Source organism: Podarcis tiliguerta (genome assembly GCF_965153285.1).
Source record: "Podarcis tiliguerta genome assembly, chromosome: 11".
In the NCBI taxonomy this organism is placed as follows: Eukaryota; Metazoa; Chordata; class Lepidosauria; order Squamata; family Lacertidae; genus Podarcis; species Podarcis tiliguerta.
In genome coordinates, this window is record NC_139544.1 from 34,737,541 (window position 1) to 34,757,167 (window position 19,627).

The 19,627-nt window shown below is 41.5% G+C and overlaps 2 protein-coding genes across 5 annotated transcripts in view; one reads left to right on the forward strand and one right to left on the reverse strand.

Annotated features, from left to right (window-relative positions):
* The window catches only part of HEXB (hexosaminidase subunit beta), a 20,042-nt gene extending 19,274 nt beyond the window's left edge, over positions 1-768 (forward strand). The window contains exons 13-14 of the mRNA XM_083404062.1: positions 308-412; positions 539-768. Coding sequence (XP_083260188.1) covers positions 308-412; positions 539-602 — 169 coding nt within the window. The 3' untranslated portion in view covers positions 603-768. The remainder of the gene's footprint in view (positions 1-307; positions 413-538) is intronic.
* Positions 1-19,572, reverse strand: part of GFM2 (GTP dependent ribosome recycling factor mitochondrial 2) — a 27,091-nt gene extending 7,519 nt beyond the window's left edge. The window contains exons 1-21 of one of the 4 annotated variants that reach the window (XM_083403924.1): positions 19,101-19,572; positions 17,983-18,070; positions 17,432-17,477; positions 16,806-16,903; positions 15,850-15,975; positions 13,530-13,618; positions 12,689-12,777; positions 11,192-11,252; positions 10,878-11,063; positions 10,170-10,250; positions 8,813-8,961; positions 8,258-8,398; positions 8,067-8,166; positions 7,416-7,605; positions 6,187-6,263; positions 4,971-5,109; positions 4,686-4,871; positions 3,645-3,760; positions 2,635-2,817; positions 1,988-2,168; positions 215-697 (exon numbers count right to left, since the gene is read on the reverse strand). In XM_083403924.1, the coding sequence (XP_083260050.1) occupies positions 2,043-2,168; positions 2,635-2,817; positions 3,645-3,760; positions 4,686-4,871; positions 4,971-5,109; positions 6,187-6,263; positions 7,416-7,605; positions 8,067-8,166; positions 8,258-8,398; positions 8,813-8,961; positions 10,170-10,250; positions 10,878-11,063; positions 11,192-11,252; positions 12,689-12,777; positions 13,530-13,618; positions 15,850-15,975; positions 16,806-16,903; positions 17,432-17,477; positions 17,983-18,070; positions 19,101-19,145 (2,316 nt within the window). In that variant the 5' untranslated portion in view covers positions 19,146-19,572 and the 3' untranslated portion in view covers positions 215-697; positions 1,988-2,042. Of the gene's footprint in view, positions 1-214; positions 698-1,987; positions 2,169-2,634; positions 2,818-3,644; positions 3,761-4,685; positions 4,872-4,970; positions 5,110-6,186; positions 6,264-7,415; positions 7,606-8,066; positions 8,167-8,257; positions 8,399-8,812; positions 8,962-10,169; positions 10,251-10,877; positions 11,064-11,191; positions 11,253-12,688; positions 12,778-13,529; positions 13,619-15,849; positions 15,976-16,805; positions 16,904-17,431; positions 17,478-17,982; positions 18,071-19,082 lie in introns of those variants that run through there. The other 3 variants (XM_083403922.1, XM_083403925.1, XM_083403923.1) reach the window with 3 other exon arrangements.
* Between the last annotated feature and the right edge of the window lie 55 nt (positions 19,573-19,627).

Genomic DNA, 19,627 nt, shown 5'->3' on the forward strand with positions numbered 1-19,627 from the left:
GCCCCGGCAAACACGGTCAATAAGCAGGGATGATTAAAGTTGTAGTTTAAAAGTCCTGGAGGCCACCAGCTTGAGGAAGGCTGAGCGAGCGTGCCGCTTTTAATATTACATCTCACTGTTTTGCTCTCATTTTGCACAGAACAATGCTGTAACGTGGTGTGCTTGATAAAGGGGGGCAGGCAGATTGTTTTAAGAAATGGAGTACTGGCATACGTTCATGTTGCAAATACTTTATTTTGCATGGGCAGTAACCACTTTATATTTAAATTAGATTTTTTTTAAAATTTGTCTTCTATTCATATTCCAGGCCTCGGGCAAGTGCTGTTGGGGAGAGACTCTGGAGCAGTAAAAATGTAACTGATATTGAAGATGCTTATAACAGGCTTAATGAACATCGTTGTCGCATGCTCAGGTAAGAAATACAATCTAGTACAGCAGGTACAATCCCATCAATAATCTGTGTAGGTTTCTTACATCAAAACTTGGAAGTTTATTAATCTGAAAAGGCAAAAGCAAGTCACACTTCTCTCCCCTACAGGCGTGGAATAGCAGCGCAGCCTTTGTTTGTTGGATACTGCAGGCACGAAGCAAGAGACCCCTAACAGCTGTAGGAGGACATTGCCAAAAGTGCCTTTTGGGGAGAAAAACCTGCACATTCCTATTGAATACTGCACTGGAGCACTCTCATTTTGAAATGCTGAAATTTAGAGAAGGTTAATTTCTTATAGATGTGGAAAAAATAAATGATGTTGAACTTTTTAAGAAAAAGTAGCTCATTTGAAAAAGAAACTGGCAGATTCCTGTGTGTATGTGTTTGTGGCAGATGGATGGATCAGGCTCACGGTCTCGGCTTGTGGCATAGCCGCGCACAACCCCTCCGGCAGGGAGAGGCTGCGCGCAGCTATCCCTGAAGCCTTTGGAGCACAAGTTCTCACTGTACTCCTCAGGCTTCGGGTTCCTTTTGCTGAAGCCGGGAGAGCAAGACTCTCCTGGCTTCAGCAAAAGGATCCTGAAGCCTCCAGAACGCAGCGGTAACTCGCGCTGCGCTCCAAAGGCTTCAGGCAGCTATCCCTGAAGCCTGGAGAGCAAGAGGGGTCGGTGCGCACCAACGCCTCTCGCGCTCCAAGCTTCAGCGAAAGCAACACAAAGCCTCCAGAGGCTTCGCGTTGCTATCACTGAAGCCAAGGAGCCCGCATTTGCTCCATAGGACGCACACACATTTCCCCTTCATTTTTGGAGGGGAAAAGGTGCATCCTATAGAGCGAAAAATACTGTATTCAGAATGAGACACAAATATGCACAGCGTTCTACATACCGTATTTTTCATCCCATAGGACGCACCTACTTTGGGGGGGGGGGGGAAATAAAGGGGGGGAAATGCCTTTATTTCCCCCCCAAAACCAGGTCGGGGAACAGTGGGATGGCGGCGCTGCGCCTCCCCGCTGTCCCCCGAGCTTGTGGGGCTGGCCGATGTCTGCCCGGCGCGAGGGGCACTCTGCTTCAGGGCGCCCCACACGCCGGGCGGCAGGCTGCAGACACCTGCGCGAAGCACGGGGCGTCCTCCGAAGGGCGCCCTGCGCTGCAGGCTGCCGCCCGCAAGCCTTGCACGCCCGGGGGGGAGTTCCCCTGGGCGTGCAAGGCTTGCGGATAGCTTCCTGGAGCCTGGAGAGTGAGAGGTGTCAGTGCGCACCGACGCCTCTCGCTCTCCAGGCTTCAGCGAAAGCCTGCATTCGCCCCATAGGACGCACACACATTTCCCCTTCATTTTTGGAGGGGAAAAAGTGCGTCCTATAAGGCGAAAAATACGGTAATCACTGAAAGCAGACAACTGCAGTAATACAGTAGCCTGGAAGAGGTAGTTGCTTCTGTTTTACTATTTCTGTGAAAATACTCTGCTCAGATTTTGTAACTAGCAAGTATTTTACAAGATACTCCCACTGTGTGCATGCTAAATTGAAGCCACATGCTTTGACAGTAGGAAACTTACAAAAATCCACTGCTGCGCCTTGTTAGAGGCAATTCCTTGTTCCTCCATGCTGATACTACTGCAAACCACTCCTCTTAAGCAGAGCAGCTTGCTCCGGGAGGCTCATCACTTGGTAGCTTGCCAATTCCAAGGTAAATGTTGCAGAGCCAGATGTCAAAGAGCGCAAAGCTGTTGAATAACCCTACAACAAAAACCAATAGATAATAATTACTTTTATGGAAGTTGATCCATATTTGGTTACACAACTACTACCTTATTTTTTTTAAAAAAAAATCATTCCACTGGAACCATTAAGTAGTTTAATTCCTAGAAAAGCAGCCACTGCTCTGGTTTAACTCCAGTTAAAGCTCTCTGCTAAAGCAAGTCTAGGAACGTCTGCCTCTTAGTACTGCTGCCAATCAAACTGGACAGTATGAACTAGCAAGATGGATAACCATCGGTCTACCACAGAATAAGACAACTTTATACGAAAATCTCAGCACCATCAAAAATTATAGTTCCTACTTTTCATGAAAAGCAACAGTAGTTAAATTTCAAACTTGTAGTGTAGGCATGCCTTGCTTTGTTCAACAGAGCTGCAAAACACCCTGGGTAACACAAAACAAAATAAATATGCAGCATCCGTTTTGAGCACCTTATGCACATACCATCATTTCAGCCAATGGAACAGATGCAATTACAACTTGGTTGTCTTGGCGACCCTGAATTTCCTGAATGCTGCCTCTTCTCTGTGCAAGGTCACCCAGTACGGCACCAAGGTGATCTTTGCCCACTGTTATTTCCAGGTTCATGAGAGGCTCCAGCACTTGTTTATCAGCTTTCTTCAGAGCCTAACAAGCAGAATAAGAACATTCTTAAAGGCAAATGCTTATTCAGTAAAGTCATCAATATACATGACACTAACATATCACATAATTAATTTGTAATCGCACCTTTGCTGGTTGTGCCTGAGAATATCAACGGAAGTAAAGCAAATAATTAATGGAATTGAATACACAATAGGCCTGGAACTTAACACACAATTTACTTATGCCATCGCAGCCTTGTGCGTGTCATCAAAAAATAAATAGAAGGAAGGAACCATTGGAAGGGGCTGTGCAAGATCTCAAGAGCCTCCAGAAACTGCTAAGCAAGGCTTTAAAAACTCTTTCTGTGGCAGGCAAAGCCTTGCTCAGCAGACTCTGGGAAGGATGCAGTAAGCAAGGAGGGACAAGGCCTGCTCTGGACAGGTAGGGGTGCTTGAGCAGTGGTTTCCAAGGGTCTTCCTGATTTTACATGATTTTGCCTTTTCACATGGACCCCTGGAATGTAGCCCCTGTATAAATTGTGGGCCTCCTGTACATTTGAAAATGGGCGCATTACCATCCTGAAGATGCCACCAACAGACTATACCTGTGGTTCCCAATTAGCTAAGTACTGCAGACCCCTTGTTTTTCAAAAGCCAAGCCATGGACCCCCTACTTTGGAAAGTTTTGATATTTCTATGGTAGTTTTTGTTATGTGAATGGTGCCACGGACCGCCTGGGGTCCGCAGACCACCATTTGGGAACCACCAGACAATACCATTAAGGGAGAATCTGTTTAACCCCTCTGTAATTCTGTTACTTTGAATGAAGACTGCTGCAAATGACCTCAGAAAGACAGTTGGACTTAATACCTTTTGCATGCAACGGGAAACACAAGCAGAAACCATTGTCAGAGATGTATCGGAGTTTGCAGTCACTGCATGTACCGTCACTACTACATCTTGAACTGGAAACCCCAGCAGGGGTCCTGCAACATGAAAATACAAAGAATGCACTAACACCAAATGAACATTTCTTAGGAAGCTAGGAAAAGGACATTTCTTAATGTCTGCATAACGTTTAGTTGACACTGAGAGTAGCCAGGAACACAGGAATCTGCATTACTCCGAGTTAAGGCACTGGCCATCAAGCTCAATGCTGTCTACCCTGACTGGCAGGGAATCGTTTTGGTCGTCTTACTAGCCTTGAAAAAGTAAAAGCACCCCAGTCATCACTAATGATAATCTACCTATCATTAGGCAAGGACAACACTGGCAAACGGCACCAGACACACAAGCTTTGTTCTTTTTCTTTTTAAAAAAAAGAAACTGAGTAATCAAACAAAATAGGGGAATACATATACTTACATTAATTTACAGTTTCCAATTTTCTACTAACCCATGGAATGGGAAAATAATAGGTATGAAGAATTCAATATTTAGGCATGCTGAGCTGACTTGCTGCGCCACCAAGAGAACACCAACTTTGATCAGAAACTAGAACTGACTGCCATGATTCATCCATCAACTGACTGGATTGAGCTACCTTAGGCAACTTTTATCCATGGTGCTAAACATACTTAAAATCTCTTTCACAGAATTATCAGGGTTGCAGAGCTCAGATTCCAGGCCATATTTGCTGCCATATTTGTTTAGTTTATTCGTTTTAAAAAAATAAACTTAAAAGATTTTCACATACAAATTTCAGAACACTTACTTTTGCAGCATTTTATTCATAACAACTCATAATCAAACCCAGAGCCAGGACGTAGGGACAGGCAAGTGGGGTGCAGATGGAGAGGAAGATTCTGATCATTATGTTGGATCCATTCCACGAAATGTCTCGGCTTGGGCTAGGCACTCAGAAAACAACAATTCTAATAAATTCAAAATAAGGATTGAGGTGACTCTTACCTTGAAGGAACGATGTATGGATTCCGTTTGCTATAGCTTCACGAAGGTCTGGCTGGAGCGAGTCACAGACGTTCTCCGCATACTCAATGACTGGTGCTGTTGCTGACGTTTCTCCCGCCCATGGTCTCACTCCCAATTCTACGGTCACCTGGTGCCGTTTCTCTCCTACAGTTCTGTCCAGCGTGTCTGTGACGAAATAATGGAAATCCCACAGATCACACTGAACTTTTTGCCAACAAATTTTTAAGTCGTTCACTTGCAGGTCCAAGATGACAGTTACTTTACCTATAGCCTTAGCAGAGTTTTGGATTGTTTCCCGGTAAGCTACCTGAAGAGGTCCCAGATAGGTCTCAAGTTTATGTTCACGTCTGATTCGGTCCTGAATGATCTCAATGTGCAGCTCTCCCATGCCACAGAGGATAGTCTGGCAAAAAATGTGAAAGTATTCTTAACAGTTACATCAAAGTCATGGGGTACAGAGGTGAGGTGCTTTTATCTTCTTTCAAAAAGGATATTTCAGATGAGATAAAAAAACAAAACTTAGATCAAGGGGTACAGCAACACAGCAGGAAACAGATTGCATTTTTCAGTGACTTTGTCCTACGTTGGTTCATTTAACTTAACTGAGAATGGTGGGAGAACTCTGCAAAATAGATTAGCTTAAGCTATGTTGTTGTTAACAGATCTCAAAAGTATATGGCAAATCCAAAATTTCAATTTGCCAGCCAGAAATGAACTATGGGTTGGAGAATTAAAGGCATGGAGAATTAGAGGCATGTGAAAAAGTGATGTAATATAAAGGGAATATACGAGTTTATAAAATTTTCTGGATTTAAAAACAGAATAAGTAAGGACAGCTTCATAATCTAAAACAGAATGCAGGTCAGTATTAAAGTTACCAGTTTGAGATACATGTTTTTAATGCCACAAAACAAGGCAAAATAACCCTCAGAATATCCTTTACACTGGTAGCATTCATGTGGCTTCATTTATATTTTTCTCAATATTTAAAGAAATATTATCACATGTTATAAACTTATGGCCTCTTAGCATATCTAAACAACTTCCCAATGAAGTAAACTGGTGCCGAGTCAAGCTGTGTGCAGTTTACAGGTAAAAGGTCACAGCTATAAAAAATAAAGTTGTAAAATTTGTAACACTAATACTTGCTTGTTAAACCTCCGTTTTTGTTTCTATTTTTAAATCACATCTTAGTAATACAAACCCAAATTGGTTTTAAACCAGTTTAATCATAATGGCTTCCACAGAAGCAGCAGAACTGCATATTTATGAGAAGGGAAAATAATACTGTTACAGAAAACAAATTCCCAACATTTCTCATTGGAAAGCCATGGCACTTAGGATATATCTACATTACAGACTTGAATTAGCCTAAGACAGCGCAATAGTTGTTGCATCCATATACATTAAAAACACAGTCAAGGAAGCATCGACGTTATAATATTGGGAGAAGTTTAGTAATTGGCACCAAAGGCCTTACCTGCCCGGTGTCTGAATCTACCTTGACTTTCAAACTTGGATCCTCACGTTGCAGGCAAGCCAAGGCATTATCTAGATCTAAAATAAAAGTATTGACTATATATCAAGTATGAAGAGCACAATTGGGGTTTAAGTAGACTGCTGAGGATTTAAATAATCTGTGAAAATTAAAGGTAGGAGAGGGAAGAGGCAGCTGTGTTGGAGTAAATAGCAATATATAGGAATAGCAAAGCCTTCCAAATATAGCTAAAGTATCATTAGCTGTAATCAACCTATTAATGTTTCTGTACTGCTGTACTAAAAGATTCTAGCTTCCAACAAAAGATAGATCAAAATTCCACCAATGTGATGGAAGGAAAATAATTCAAATGCTTATGGTCCCAATGATAATTTCTCTCTCCCTCACTTCCCCTTTGAACGCTATGTTGCATCGTAGTCCATCGACTGGCAAAACCAGGCCATTGTAAGCTGGTTTTGAAACCCCTGAATCCATTTCAAGAAATCTTTTGTCACACAGGGAGCTGCCAATCACATTCATGCTTAGCAGTACAGACCAGAGCCTTCCAAACTGTTCCTAGACCAGAGCCTTCCAAACTGTGTGTCGCGACACATTAGTGTACCAGTTGCAGTGTGTGTTGTGTGAACACTCCCAGGGCTTGAAAGGGGTTCATTTAACCTCAAGTTTGCTAGTAAAACTAAATTACTGTGTCGCGAAATGATGCATGTCTAAAATGTGTGTCACAGGCATGAAAAGTTAGGAAAGCTCTGTCCTAGACTCTGAATTAGGCATTTTAGTCAATACAGCCTTCCCTTGGAAGTAGAACGGAATCTGTTCCAGAAGTCCGTTCAACTTCCAAAATGTTCAGAAACCAAAGCACGGAGCTTCCTGCAGCCAATCAGAAGCTGTGGAAGCCCAATCAGACATTCAGCTTCCAAAAAAACATTCAAAAACCAGAATACTCCCGGTTTTCAATCATTCAGGAACCAAAACATTCAGCAACTAAGCCATTCAAGATCCAAGGTACGACTGTACTTTAAAGAACTTTTTATAAACTGGCAAAGCATATTCATCCCCTCCTCCATCCTGGATCTAAATAAGAACACTGGCCCTTTTTAATATGTCTTCTTGAACATATTGTGCATATTGAGAAACCACAGAATGTTCTATTTCTTCAGAACTATGTATGAATTAAGAGTACACTATTAGCACTTTCAGTAATTGCATCATACCTGGTTGCCTGGCCATGGAAGGCGGCTCTATGGTACAAAAGAAGACTGGCTCTGGAATCTCAATGCCGGCCAAGATAAGATTCTCTACTTCGCTGCTTCGACCGCGCTTTGACCCCACATTTCTTCCAGCTTGTTGAGCCGCAGCCATTGCTGAAGCCTTTGACGAAACAATGGTGTCGCCAGTGGCACTCTGGGGGATGCCAAAAAGCACATGGCATGTCGTTTGTCAACATGTAATTGGTTTTCATCATTAAAAAGCACAGAAAATTAGCCAATTGCCAAAGGCAGTCTTTTCCCAGGCAATTTGGGATGACAACAATTAGAGCAACTTTTTGGTTTTGCTTCAACTCACCTTCTCTAATTGTTTTTCTTTGCCAATAGAGAGAACCATATTGAAAAAAACTGGGACAAAAGTGTCTTTGGTGTTTAACACATTGTTCCTTACTACAAAGTGAACCCTTTGCTAGTCAGCTTAGAGCTGCAGAGATTCCCTAACAGAACCAACAAAAAACTTATTAAAAAATAAAGAAGTCACTAGAGAATTGGTTTCACTTTTCCCCAGTAATATTGTCAATCAGCAAAATGGTAGTAATTCTCCACATTAATGTTGATGCAATTTTCCAAAAATGTTTGGGATTCATATTTCTTCACCTGTTTCAATCCAACTGTGAGGGCAATATTGCCAGCCGTTAGCGAAGAGATTTCTATTTGCTGATCAGCGAAAGGAAGAAGCAGGCGACTCATTCTCTCCCTGCAAGGAATGGCTCAGATTAAATGCTACTCCTACTGAGGAATCCGAACAGTTACACTCACAATCCTTTCCTCACCCCTTTTTTACTCACGTGCAGTTTTTGCTAATATTATAGACAGCTGACTGAGGCTTCATTGTGCCAGAGTAAATACGGAAGAAAACCAACGGCCCACGTTGTTTGTCATGAATAACTTTAAATGCCAGAGCGCACAGGTCATCTTTATACCACTGCCTGCAAAAAGTAATGAAGAAAAAATATAACATTAACGGATATTTTGAATGATAAAAAATAGGGTATTTTCCCTGGCTATACGAATAATCTGTTTATTGGTACTAGTTTAGCCAAGCTAAAATAAAACTGCTCAATAGAAAAATGAGGGGCATTGTGTACCCTGTATCCTTTTAGGAATCTGCATAGGAATTACCGAGTCCTGGGCTATAAGTGCACATTGCAGCAGACCAGCTGCTACTTACAATGTGTGGTCTGTGCATGCTTCCTGAATCTATGGCTCACTAGAGCCTCTCTCTCCTCCTCAAGAACCCAGCCTATTTTTAATCTCCCATAAGATGTTAATAAACGGTTTCTTTTTCATGGCTTTTCTAACACATGCTTAAACTTATTAAAACGCATCATCTTCTTACTCACACGAAGTCGTAGCTGCGTTCATCCGGTGCAGGTAAATACCTGGTGACGCCATCCAATAATGGCTGAACACCTTTGTTTTTCAGTGCACTTCCACAGAACACAGGTACAGCTTTCTGTGCTAGGGTTACTCTTCGTACAGCAGAATGCAGCTGCAGAGGCACAAAGATTCATAATTTTAACAATGATCTACTTAAGAGTCAAAGGAAGAGTATACAGCTCCAGCATTAACTGAGTTGCACCTTTAGATGGCATTTTGTTTTGGTCATAAGGTGTTTATCATATACATTATTCAAGGTCCTAATGAAAAAATACTTAAGTTATGGGTTTCTGCCTGATATGCATTATGTGATATTTATCAAAACCCCCCCCCCCAAAAAAAACAAAGCAACCGATGAGTGCTATGGAACAGGCTTTCTGGCCATATTCCTCAGTCTTCACCTTGCAGGCATTGCAAGCACCTTCCTGAATATAACCGTGACCCTCAGCGTTTATAGTATTGCTGCCCACAAAAAATCCCTATTGTTTCTATGGCTTCGTAGCTGCCACTTGGTTTTATGGCTTGTGGCTCTTGTTTCAACCTAAAGATTCTTTCCCATTATAAACAGAACATATTAGTAGGATATCATTTTAAAACATTTTACGATCAGGTCTTCCCATGAAACCATGCGGTTTCTAGAAAAAATTGCCTCCCTTATTAAAAAGAAAACATGTTTTAATACCAGTAAGACATGCAGCTTAACATTATGCACCCCAGTGCTGCCAAGGTATGCCCAAAGACTTAAGGGCACCCAATAGCTTTTTAAAAACTACTTTTATTTGCACAGTGGGTCCTACCCACATCCACTGTGTCCCAAGCTGCTTGTGAAACTTTTCTCACTTTCAAAAGTCATGGGACTGTATGGAAGGGGTGCAGGCAACTGTTTGCAGCCTGCCAGTTCAAAGTTCCCCTGGACTCAATGAACTAGTTGTATGGCTCTGCATGTTGACTTGTATCAATATTTTGTCTGGACTAACATACTGACATGGAGCAGAAGATAACTATCCAGTCAACTGCAGGGGGGCGGTACCCTTTTATTAACTATTTCTAAATACTGTCAATATGTGTCATGCACCTACTGATTTACAGCAGCTTTAGTCTCGTCTTCCTTCCTTCCCTGCCTGCTGCCATCTCTTCACTCCCTTTACCAAATCACATTCCTGCAGGTTTGCCACAGTATCCTAGCATTCTCTACCAAGCTTTAATAATTTTGTTGCATCACACATGCAGGAAAAAGGCACTCTACCCTGTTATGTACAAATACAATAAAACTGTAATAATATGCAGTTCATATAATAAACAACCCCCAGAGCCATGTACCTTATCAGCTGGCAAGGCATCAAAATTCTCACTGAAATCCCCAAGGAGCAGCTCAGCAAATTCATCATCCAGGTCTGCAACCTTATGAAGAGAAAAAAAATAATCTACACTACTGCTATTACACACTATTCAAGTTAGTCCACCAAATGTCCGTTTGACTATCTGCAAATCACCAATTGGCATGTAAAAGAATATATAAAATCTAAAAATATAGAATTTTAGAGTATTCAGCAAAGTGAAAATATAAACTTCCCTAATTCTGCTTTTATATTTTTAGCCTCTTTATCTCCAACCCAGAGAGAACAAGGGTTGGGCAAAGCGGGGAAGAAACTCCCACGGGCAGTTCAGGTTTTCTTTGGAGAATGACGAGGCTGCAGATACCACAACATCGCTTATACTAACTAAGGGAACATTGTTTATATTGAAACAAAATTCAAAAATGGTTAGGAGTGTACAAATCTGCAAATTAAAATGCAGTATGTATAAATGGAAATACAGAACTTTTATCTCTCCCGGTAGTCAAATGTACAAAATATGATAAATAAAGTTTCTAGTGTATCATTATTTAAATCATCCCAATATACAATTTTATCAGAATCTCAACTTGTGTGGCCAACAGTATCAGTCACTTGAGTTTTGGTTTTCAGACATATTTGCATTAATCAAAGGTCTCAACTGTTTCATATCATATTTACTTTAGAACTTTACTTGTTCTATTAAGGCATTTCTCGCATCCCTGGCATCCCTTAGCAAGTCAGGATCATCAGTTTCTTCCAAGGGTTTCTGTTCAAAGTTCTTTCCATCATCCAACTCAGTTGCAGCTTTCCAAATAATTTGGTTCATGGTCACCACGTCAACTATTCCCCTAAAGTTCTTTCCTTCTCCAATTGGCAACTGGATGCAGTGGGAGGGAGAGAACCAAAAAATAAATAAACCCAATTAGATAGTAAGACAGTAAGACATAGCAATATGATTTGTAACTAATGCTAATTGTTTAAAAGTAAAAGTTTGTTTTACATTACCTGTAAAAGCAGGGGCTTAGCCTTCAACTTCTGCCTGATACTCTCAACTGCATAGGTGAAACTAAAGACAATTTATTACTCTTAGAGAGAAAATCACGTCCTTATCTTTATCCAATATGTCACTCCTCCCAATGAAAAACCCCCACCTGAGACATAGATAGGGAACTAAATAAAAACACAGTGTTTTAGCTAAAAACACACCAAAAAACTAAACACCTGAGAAAGGATCCAAATGTGGAAATCTTAAGTTCAATAATAACCCTCCCAACTCATTGAACAGTCTGATTTTTTTAGCCACACACTAAAGAATTCATCTTTAAATAATATGCACTTGTGGCCCTAATGGTTCATTAAGTTAGAATGCAAGAAACCACATGCTAATAACCAAACCCCTGGCTCATACCAGCAGCAAGGCCCATCAAACCCAGCACATCCACCACAACATGTAGCTGTACTAACAAAGAAGTAGAACCTAGGCCTGAGCATCAGCAGCCACAGCTCCTGGTTGGGCAGCAGCTTGCTATACTGGCTAATAGTAACAAGCTGCTGCCCAACCCCCGTTTAGTAATAGAGGTGATAACCTGGAGTCAGCAGGTAAAGTCATGGTGCAGAAATTGTGCCCATGTACACAGTCACATGTACCACTCTGGCACGTGAGAAGCTGCTAGACACACAGGAAAACCAGGGCAATAAATGAACAGACCAACACTTTCACCATCCGGGAGTCCTGTTTGCAAGGCAGGCTGCCATAAACATTTGAGACACCGCATCTCAAGCAGCTCCATCTTTTAAAGAAATGTCTAGGTTGCCTGTTAAGGTCAAACGTTCACAAACCAGCTTATAAAACACAATACCAAAATTGAATCTGACAACAATAAAACCAAATGGAGTTAACAACCAGCATAAGCACCTTAAAAATAGTTTATTTCCAGCCAACACAAAGCCCATTTAAAAACAGCTAAGCCCATCTCAGTCCAAGAGAAAGCAACTCAAAACAAACTGGGCCTTAGAGCTTTTCTAAAGACCTGAATCGATGGGACCATATGTATGTTAGTTGGGATTTTCCACAAACATGATAGGACCAGGGTGTCAGTTATGCAGATTAAGTACATATTTTGAAAGCATTTAACTTCCTTATCTGAATATTTTAAAACTGTCTTGCAAATATCCAGGTTTTTCTAATTCACACCATTCTTTTTTCAAGCCCGCCTTTTCATACATACTTATATCTAAGTTATTTGTAGAATCAAAGGATGAATCAAACAAATATTGTAAAGTTACCTTGTCTGGTGACCAGGAAGCATCCCAAGCAACCAGACAAGTGAGCATTTTTGTAAATTTCACATAAAAGGAATTAAAGCAACCACTGCACAGTTAACGTTCGTGTTAAGTCACACGAATCTTGGATAATCAGAAACCACCCTAAAATATAATACAATCAGTGAAGCAAGCCTTTCCTTGCTCCACTGACCCTGGAAGAAATAGACATCTTAGTACCTTGCTCCATTTTTGTCCATCTTGTTTAAGAAGCAAATCCGTGGTATGTGGTGCTTGTCTGCTTGTCTCCACACTGTCAAAGACTGAGCCTAAGGCAAAGATGGAAAGTGTCAATCCTTTCGGCAAAGCGGGTGCCTGCTGTCACCTACAATTGTGTAAACGCTTCTTTAACACTTGCAATGTATGAGGCATCAAAATGGGCATGGCTCCTACTCAGAAGGTTTGCAGTAAGACAGATGAGACAAGATGTAGAGAAGTCAAGAGACTGAGTGACAAATGAGATGGATGAGGAATGGAGCGGGGGAGTTGGGTGGCAGCTGGCAGGCACCTTCAAAGAACTGGAGCTCTTTTAAAAAAACAACTGTAGTCAATCTGCAATATATGTCACTGAAATCAGTATGTCCTTAAAACCTCTGGGTACGGTACTTGTTGGGCAAACAAGGGAACATGCTCTTCTTGCATACTTCAAGAGGCATCTCACTAGCTTCTACTGGAGAAAGAATGCTAGTCCAACACAGCATTTCTTATGCTATCATGCAGATGCTGCCATTTTGGATCCTCAGATTAGATCCTCAGGATAAACGTTCATAGCTGTGGGGCTTGCATTTTGCAGAAATGGGGGGCAGCTTTGACACATGGGCAGCAGATCACTAACCACCCCCAAAAGACTCTTGTCCTGCCTTTACCTCCATCTGATGACATACGCTTTCCTTATAATGTGAGGCAAGCATTTGCTGGTGGAAGTGAGCATCTAGGCCTTAAATTCTCATCAGTTAAAATCATGGCTATAGAAACAGGACTAAAGTGAGGTAAAGTCACAGCACACTGTGGTCATTCTTACTTCCACACCAGCCGAGGCATCAAATACAGCCACTGCTCCATCCAGCACTCTCAGTGAACGTTCCACCTCCACTGTAAAGTCCACATGACCTAATATACAGTTTACACAGAGAAGTAACAGAGGTCATAAGAATAGTAACGCTTTAACAATATTAGAAAGGCAGCATGTCTTCACCTAATAACTTTTTACTGGTTTGTGATGAATAGGCACTCAGTCTAAAACCACAACAGACCCTCTTGGATGAAACTGATGATCTACACCCATTCCAGTCTGCACCCAGGCCTGGTTTGGGGACACCCTGGTGGATGAACTTCAATAGAGAGCAACAGCAGGCGCGTGATCCTATTGATTCTCCAGGATCTCTCAGCAGCTTTTGACCCAGCTTATCACTGTTTCCTCCTGGATCATCTTTGTGAAATGGGAGGACACCGTTTTACAGTGGCTTTGCTCCTATTTACAGGGTCAGTTCCAGAGACACCTGAGCCCTCTGTTAGCTGATCTGCAGAGTGCCAAAGGGGAGGATTTTTTCCCAATTTAATATTTATATGAAGTTGTTGTAGGCTGCCATTATGCAATCTGAGGGAAAGTGTCACCAGCATGCTGACAATATCACATCTATTTCTCTGTAACATCTGAATCAGGAAAGGCCATGCATGTCCTAAACCAGTCTTTGGGTGCAGTCACGGGACGGAAAGTAACTAATAAGACTGAGATCCTATGGTGGGTAGTTCCAAGTTCCTAGAATTGAGTTGTGTAACAGTTCTGGGTGGGTTTGCACTGCATCTGAAAGAGCAGAAGTGTAGCTTAGGGGTGATCCTAAATACAGCGGTGCCTCGTGTTACATACACTTCAGGTTAGATACGCTTCAGGTTACATACTCCGCTAACCCAGAAATAGTGCTTCAGGTTAAGAACTTTGCTTCAGGATAAGAACATAAATCGGGCTCCGGTGGCACAGCAGCAGCAGCAGGAGGGCCCATTAGCTAAAGCCGTGGTTCAGGTTAAGAACAGTTTCAGGTTAAGAACGGACCTCCGGAACAAATTAAGTACTTAACCTGAGGTACCACTGTAAATCACTGTCACTAGCCTGGTGAATTCAGTGGCTTACACATTACCTGCACAGAGCTAGCATAGCCAATATGGTCCATGCACTGGTTGTTGTGACTAAAGTCTTTGAGGGCACAAACTGGGAAATACTGGTTCATTCTGGAAAGTTCTGTTCTTTTCTGCTGAGGCAGCTGGAGATATTCTGATTTATGTTCTGTTATCTCAAGGTTACGCTGAACCAGACAGATAAATCTGTGAGCTCAGTGGGCTGGTTTCTCATTCTTAATTTTGTTTTCTAACCCTTCTGAAGGGTTTTTTCTTTTTGTAACGAAGTTGGAAAACCTTTAGTAAAATTTCTTCTTTTGCTAATGAACTTTGCCTCTGCGTGATTTATCAAGATCCAGACACATCCACTCCAAACAAGCTTCTGCAGCATTGATATCCACCAGGACATGAAGTACCTTGGAATTTAAGGCCAAATTGTGTCACTGGTAACCTCGCAATTACACTACCGTAACACACTGTATGTGGAACTACCCTTGTGTCTGGTTCAGAAGTTGCAGCTGATGCAAAATGCAGATACTAGAGTGCTTAGTGGGTTGAAAGATCTGCACTGGCTGCCTATTAGCTGCCAAGCTAAGTTCAAAGTTTTGTTGCTGACATTTAAAATCCTAAACAACTTGGCACAATGGTACTTAGCAGACTACCTCCCATGGTACAGACCAAACTGATAGTTAAGATCTTCTAAGAAAACCCTACATGTCATTCCATGTCCAGTGGATTGTCACTTGGTGATAGCACCCACTCTCTGAAAAGAGGCCCAGACAGTAATGCTTTTAAATGTCTGTTAAAAACTTATGTCTACCCAAGTTTTCCTGGACTCTGATCCTGAAATAGACAAAATTATAAACACAACATGCATCAAACAGATGATCCAAGAACAAGCATATGGCCTTTGTGGATTTAGCCAGTTACATTATGAAACCAACTTGCTTAATGATGTGAGAGTTTTTATAGTAACAGACCATAGTCAGCAGGAATTTCTCCAGCAGATAGATAACTTTTACATTCTTGCAGAGCTCCTATTCTTTTTAATTGACACGACACAGGGGAAATTCCCAGGAGAATTACACTCACTATATAAGTACATTAATTGAAAAGTGGAAGTTTTCAAGACTTCATCAAAATTTTCAAAGCTACACGTTTCCAATGCCATCTGAGGTTACTTGGTCACGATTGCCTTGACTTTATCTCGCTCACTCAAAATAACATACCTGGTGTGTCTATCAGATTTATTCTGTAGCCCTTCCAATCGAAAGTTACAGCAGCAGATTGAATGGTAATGCCACGTTCTCGCTCCTGTGCCATGAAATCTGTGACTGTGTCACCATCATCAACATCTGATTAATAAAAAGAATGTAGCTTTTTTCAGTTTGGCCACTGTAAAATGATCTTAGCTCTTGATTCATTTTATCAGAATGCAATGTATCACTGGGGAAATGCTATAAAACATAATGCCTAAGGCCCAGCTCTCCTATCTAATGTCAAAGACCGGGAAAGCTGTTTAGGATGCCAAGTACATGGCCTTGTATAAGGGCAGCAGTATTCCTGCACCAACGGAAACAGAAGTCCTATCCATTGAATGGACAGGTGAACCATGCAAGGTGCTGGACAGGTGGGAGAGGTAGAATGCATTGCAAGAAAGTCATGGCAGGGGCAACGCAAGTAAATAGCTCATCCTTAATGCCTCGGTCAAAACCTCACTTTGTATGTGTGCAAGGCTGCATTTTAAAAATGCAAATGATAAATTAAACCAAACCTTAGTATCAGTGCAGAGACCCATACAACAAGCTGAACAGATTCTCCTACACACAAAGAACAGAAATACAAAGAACAAAAAAACCCAAAAAAAGACACCTGCAAACAGAGCCCCATAACCTCCATGGACATGCCCAGAAACTCTTCCTGTGCCAAACATGGGACAGGGCAGTGAGCAGACCTCATAGGGAAAGCACCAGGATTATTACTCAGAAACCCTGGAAAGGGACCCCAGAAAGGGAAAAATAAAATGACAACTAGGCAAGTAGGAGGATAGGAGACTGCCCAGTCTGCACCAGCACAAGAAAGGTGACAGCCAACTTAACCTGCGGCAGAGGCTTGAGTGGTTCAAAACTTTATGTGTGTGTTCTCCCTCTCTAAAAATGAACCATAGCAGATTTTGTTAACTAACCTCCTAGGTTTCTTATGTACCCAGAATAATACAGCATCCTTTCGGTGGTAGTTGTTTTTCCTGCATCTATGTGAGCCATGATGCCAATGTTGCGGATTCTGTTTAAGAAAAGCAAAGAATTCCCATTTAGCACCCAAGTATTTAAGGCAATTATAACTTTACAAATAATACATAAAAAATAACTTTGCTCATCTGTACATGAACAGTCTTTAAACCCTAGGGGCTGCATTCCAGTGGTGAGTAGGATCAGAGGCACAAACAGGCAGAGCAATAGATTTGTACCACAGGCATGCAGAAATCAAGAGAGGTTTCTACACACCCATTTCTTCATCTGGGCAAGTAAGAGGCATTATAGTTCAATGACATTCTAGCCAGACAAAACACAAAGAGCACGGCTGGACAGGGGCTTGGCCTACAGAGAGTTGCAAGGGCCAAATAGAGAGACCTGGAGGGCCACATCCAGCTGCTTGGCCTGGTTCCCAGCCCTTTTTTAGTACACTATTTCTTGTGGTTTTACTGAATGAATTCTTTTCTGTTGAATTTTATTGTAGCCTACCCTAATACCAATGTGTGAAGGGCAAAAAAATAAATAGGAAAAATAGAATATATGAAAATTAATTACTTACTTAGAGGCAGGTGGAGTGATAATAGAGCGCAAAGATTTTACTTCACCTATTAAAAGAGAAGCGGCCAGAGCATTAATAATGTTTCCAATGAGTAGAAGTTATGTTTCACAGCACAAGCATCAGTACCAATCAGAGATCCTCCTGCACTTGCATCTACTACTGAAGGATCTCTCTCTCTCTCTCTCTCTCTCTCTCTCTCTCTCACACACACACACACACACACACACACACTTTTTTCTCTGGCTGATGTGATTATCAGCACTCTCAACTCTGAAGGGTGTCTCCTCACCCCCATGAGAAAACCTGGATAACTCTGTAGACAATACCGAGTTAGACAGATTGTCTGACTTGATATAAAGCAGTTCCCTATGTTCCTACTATCAGCTACAAAAATAATTCCACATACAGAACCTTTACATACAGCAACAATAATACTGGCATGTAACAGTTATGCACAGAAGCATATTTTCATAAGTATATCTCATTCCTTTTTATCATATTATAGTAGATCTGTATAGAAAATGTAAGCTGGGAGTGGGGGAAGGAATTACCTGCTTGATAACTGTAACTTCTCTGAAGAGTCAAAGAACCTTTGAAGCATTTTACAGCTATAATTCTTGATTTTCTGCAATACATACACTTCAAAAGGGAAAATCACAATTAGAGAAAGCCAACACACCTCACCAAAATAATTTTATCTACACAATACATGTCACTGTCAGAAGACCAATGCTGATTTTTCCAGCTAGAACTAGCTAGCTAGTTTTAGATATCTTAAGCATAAGTCACAGATACAGCCTAGGTCAACCAAACACAGAATGTTAACATCCAGCAAAAAAAACTCATAAGCTTAGTTAATTACATACTCTCCCTGAAAAAGCAGGTTCATAGATCCACCTGGCAATAGAGGCCCAGGTGTCCTCAGCAGCTATAATTGAGTTTTAACAGCTTCAGCTGATAACACAGTTGCAGCTGTTTGTGGGCCAGGACAGCCATCATCCATGCACTGGTAACCTCCAGTTTGGATTACTGAATTGGGCTGCATGTGAAGCTGCCCTTGAGGTTGGACCAGAAGCCGCACCATATTTTAAGTCTGCTATGGAAGAAATTGCACTGGCTGCCAATTAGCTACCAAACTAAGATCAATGTGTTGGTTTTGGGATACAAAGCCCTATGCAGTTTGGGGCCAGGATATCTTACGGTGACCTCAGCCCTTATATATGCAATTAATCATTGCTCTCTGCAGTATAGGACCTCCTGTGGATACCATCTCATCAGAAGGTCTGTCCAATACAGAAACTGGCCCTTTTGTGTGGTGGCACGCTTTGTAACTTCCTTCCATTACACATCAGACAGGCACTATTTATGCATTCTCTTTCTGGCACCTACTGAAGACCTTCATTTTCCAATAAGCCTTTTTAGTGAAACATCTTTTTTCAATCTGAAATTGAAATTTTGCATATGCGGTTCACAAATAGAATTTTTAATTGCTTTTATTGTTCATGTCACCTTGAGATATTTTTTGGGAGGTGCTTAATAAATAGAGATTAATTAAATGCAAAAACAGTCCACATAATGTTATCTGTGTAACAGTGGCTATTAACATACTTTCTAGTTTAAAAAAAAATAAATCGATGGGGGGGGCACTTACCACACTGTGTAAACATACCACTTTGAGGGGACCCAGTAACAATTTCCTTGTATCTCGCAGCATATCTATCTAGTATCCTGGTCCCATAAGCAACTGCTACGGGTAAAGGCGCGGAGTTGAGGCAAGCGCTTTAAAAAGCCTATTGAAATCGATGGCCAAGTTCTCCTCAACACAAACAGGCACCGAATTAAATCGGCTTTTGTTTCTTTCTTTTTGGTAAGTAAACAGTCCAAACATTCCTTTTAAGAAGCGGCTACTCGGCAGCCAAAACCCCGCCTCCGTCAGGTTACTATTGTGTGAAATTCTGCCTCACCGCCGTCCGTCGCTTCGCTCTTGAGAATAAAGCGGAATCTCCGCGAAGAACAGAAAAGGGCTCATTGCGCATTCCTAGAAACTTCCGGTTTAGTCTCAGGGTGCCACACGCGCTACTTCCGCCGGATGCTCGCCTTTCTAGTCCGCCCTCCTTACTATTCCATTCCGGAAGGCGTTTATTTTTTAAAAAAGAGGTCCTTGGATTTCGCAAATCCATTTTCCCGGACTCCAAA